This window comes from Oncorhynchus gorbuscha, unplaced genomic scaffold, assembly GCF_021184085.1.
Source record: "Oncorhynchus gorbuscha isolate QuinsamMale2020 ecotype Even-year unplaced genomic scaffold, OgorEven_v1.0 Un_scaffold_8630, whole genome shotgun sequence".
Taxonomy (NCBI): Eukaryota; Metazoa; Chordata; class Actinopteri; order Salmoniformes; family Salmonidae; genus Oncorhynchus; species Oncorhynchus gorbuscha.
The window spans coordinates 12,527-14,347 of record NW_025751762.1 but is presented as its reverse complement, the minus strand read 5'-3'; the positions used below and the strand labels follow the sequence as shown (position 1 = coordinate 14,347).

Below are 1,821 nucleotides of genomic sequence, written 5' to 3'. Positions count from 1 at the left end.
GGCTGGTCACAAGTGAAAACACAACAAAGGCTGGTCACCAGTGAAAACACAACAAAGGCTGGTCACAAGTGAAAACACAACAAAGGCTGGTCACAAGTGAAAACACAACAAAGGCTGGTCACCTGCCTATGCTGGTCAATGCCGTTTTTTCCACAGGGGCTGCACCTCAAGCAACAGAACATTTGAGGTACCAGAACTCAGTTGTTGTGTTGTGGCCTAAGTCAAGCTTGTCTATTTTACTCAGTGCTTGACAGAGCTACTCTACACAAATAAACGCAAATACATGATACAGTTCTTATGACAATAATTTGTGCTTCAGTGTGGAAGAGACGTTTCCTAGCTGCTGCAGTGTGTCTGGGGCTGCTGTGTGTTCTCCTACTGGCTGGGATCATAGGCCTCTTACTCTACCGTGAGTTTGATATGTTCTCACTCAAACATTCTTCATCGTCAGTGGTGTAACAACCAGGGTTCAATTACATTTACATTCCAGTCAAATCAGAAAGTAAACCAAATTTAAAATGTTCCTCATTGAAAACCATTGAAGATAATTTGAATTCCAGTGTACTTCCTGAATTGACTGGAATTTAAATTGAATTGACCCCAACCTTGGTAATGACTGATTAACTTGGTTGTCGATTGTATTATTTCACAGAGAGAAACCAATTGAACAGTTACAACAACCTGACTGCAGAGAGAGACCAGCTACAGACCAGTTATAACAACCTGACCAAAGAGAGAGACCAGCTACAGACCAGTTATAACCCTGTCTAACCAGACCAACCAGTTAGTTCCCTGTCTAGAGAGACCAGCTACAGACCAGTTATAACAACCTGACCAAAGAGAGAGACCAGCTACAGACCAGTTATAACAACCTGACTGCAGAGAGAGACCAGCTACAGACCAGTTATAACAACCTGACCAAAGAGAGAGACCAGCTACAGACCAGTTATAACAACCTGACCAAAGAGAGAGACCAGCTACAGACCAGTTATAACAACCTGACCAAAGAGAGAGACCAGCTACAGACCAGTTATAACAACCTGACCAAAGAGAGAGACCAGCTACAGACCAGTTATAACAACCTGACCAAAGAGAGACCAGCTACAGACCAGTTATAGTTCCCTGTCTAAAGAGAGACCAGCTACAGACCAGTTATAACAACCTGACCAAAGAGAGAGACCAGCTACAGACCAGCTACAACAACCTGACCAAAGAGAGAGACCAGCTACAGACCTGTAATAAATATGGCACATGTCCCCAAGACTGGATAAGGTCTTGCTGCAGTTGTTACTACATCTCCACTAATGAGAAAACGTGGGACGGGAGCAGAAAGGACTGTCAGGCGAGAGGAGCAAACCTGGTGATCATCAACAGCAGAGAGGAACAGGCTTTAATCAAAGCGTTCAACAAAAAAGCCTGGTTTGGTCTGACGGACATAGAGGTTGAGGGAACCTGGAGATGGGTGGACGGCACACCACTGACCACAAGTTACTGGAACAAAGGGGAGCCAAATGATTTGCAAGGAGAAGACTGCGCTTTGGTTGATAACACTCTAAAGGACCCAGTAGTGGCTTGGAATGATGTGCCATGTAACCACAAAAATGATTGGATCTGTGAAAGGCAGCTGTGTTAAGTCTATCAATAACATGGAGTTGGGGACGGTTGGGAAGAGCTTGGGGGAGCTGGGGTTGGGGAGGGTTGGAAAGAGATTGTATATATATATATATATATATATATATATATATATATATATATATATATATATATATATATATATTACTGTAATTACACACAATATTCAATTAGGAGAAAAAAAACTAT

At 42.7% G+C, this 1,821-nt stretch overlaps 1 protein-coding gene across 1 annotated transcript; it reads left to right on the top strand.

Moving 5' to 3' along the window:
• Nucleotides 1–319: 319 nt before the first annotated feature.
• Nucleotides 320–1,564, top strand: LOC124029986 (CD209 antigen-like protein A; the record flags this gene model as incomplete). The annotated part of the gene is made up of 2 exons (XM_046341512.1): nt 320–446; nt 1,285–1,564. Coding segments are annotated over 2 exons (407 nt in total), but the record flags the coding sequence as incomplete, so codon positions are not given.
• Nucleotides 1,565–1,821: the final 257 nt, after the last annotated feature.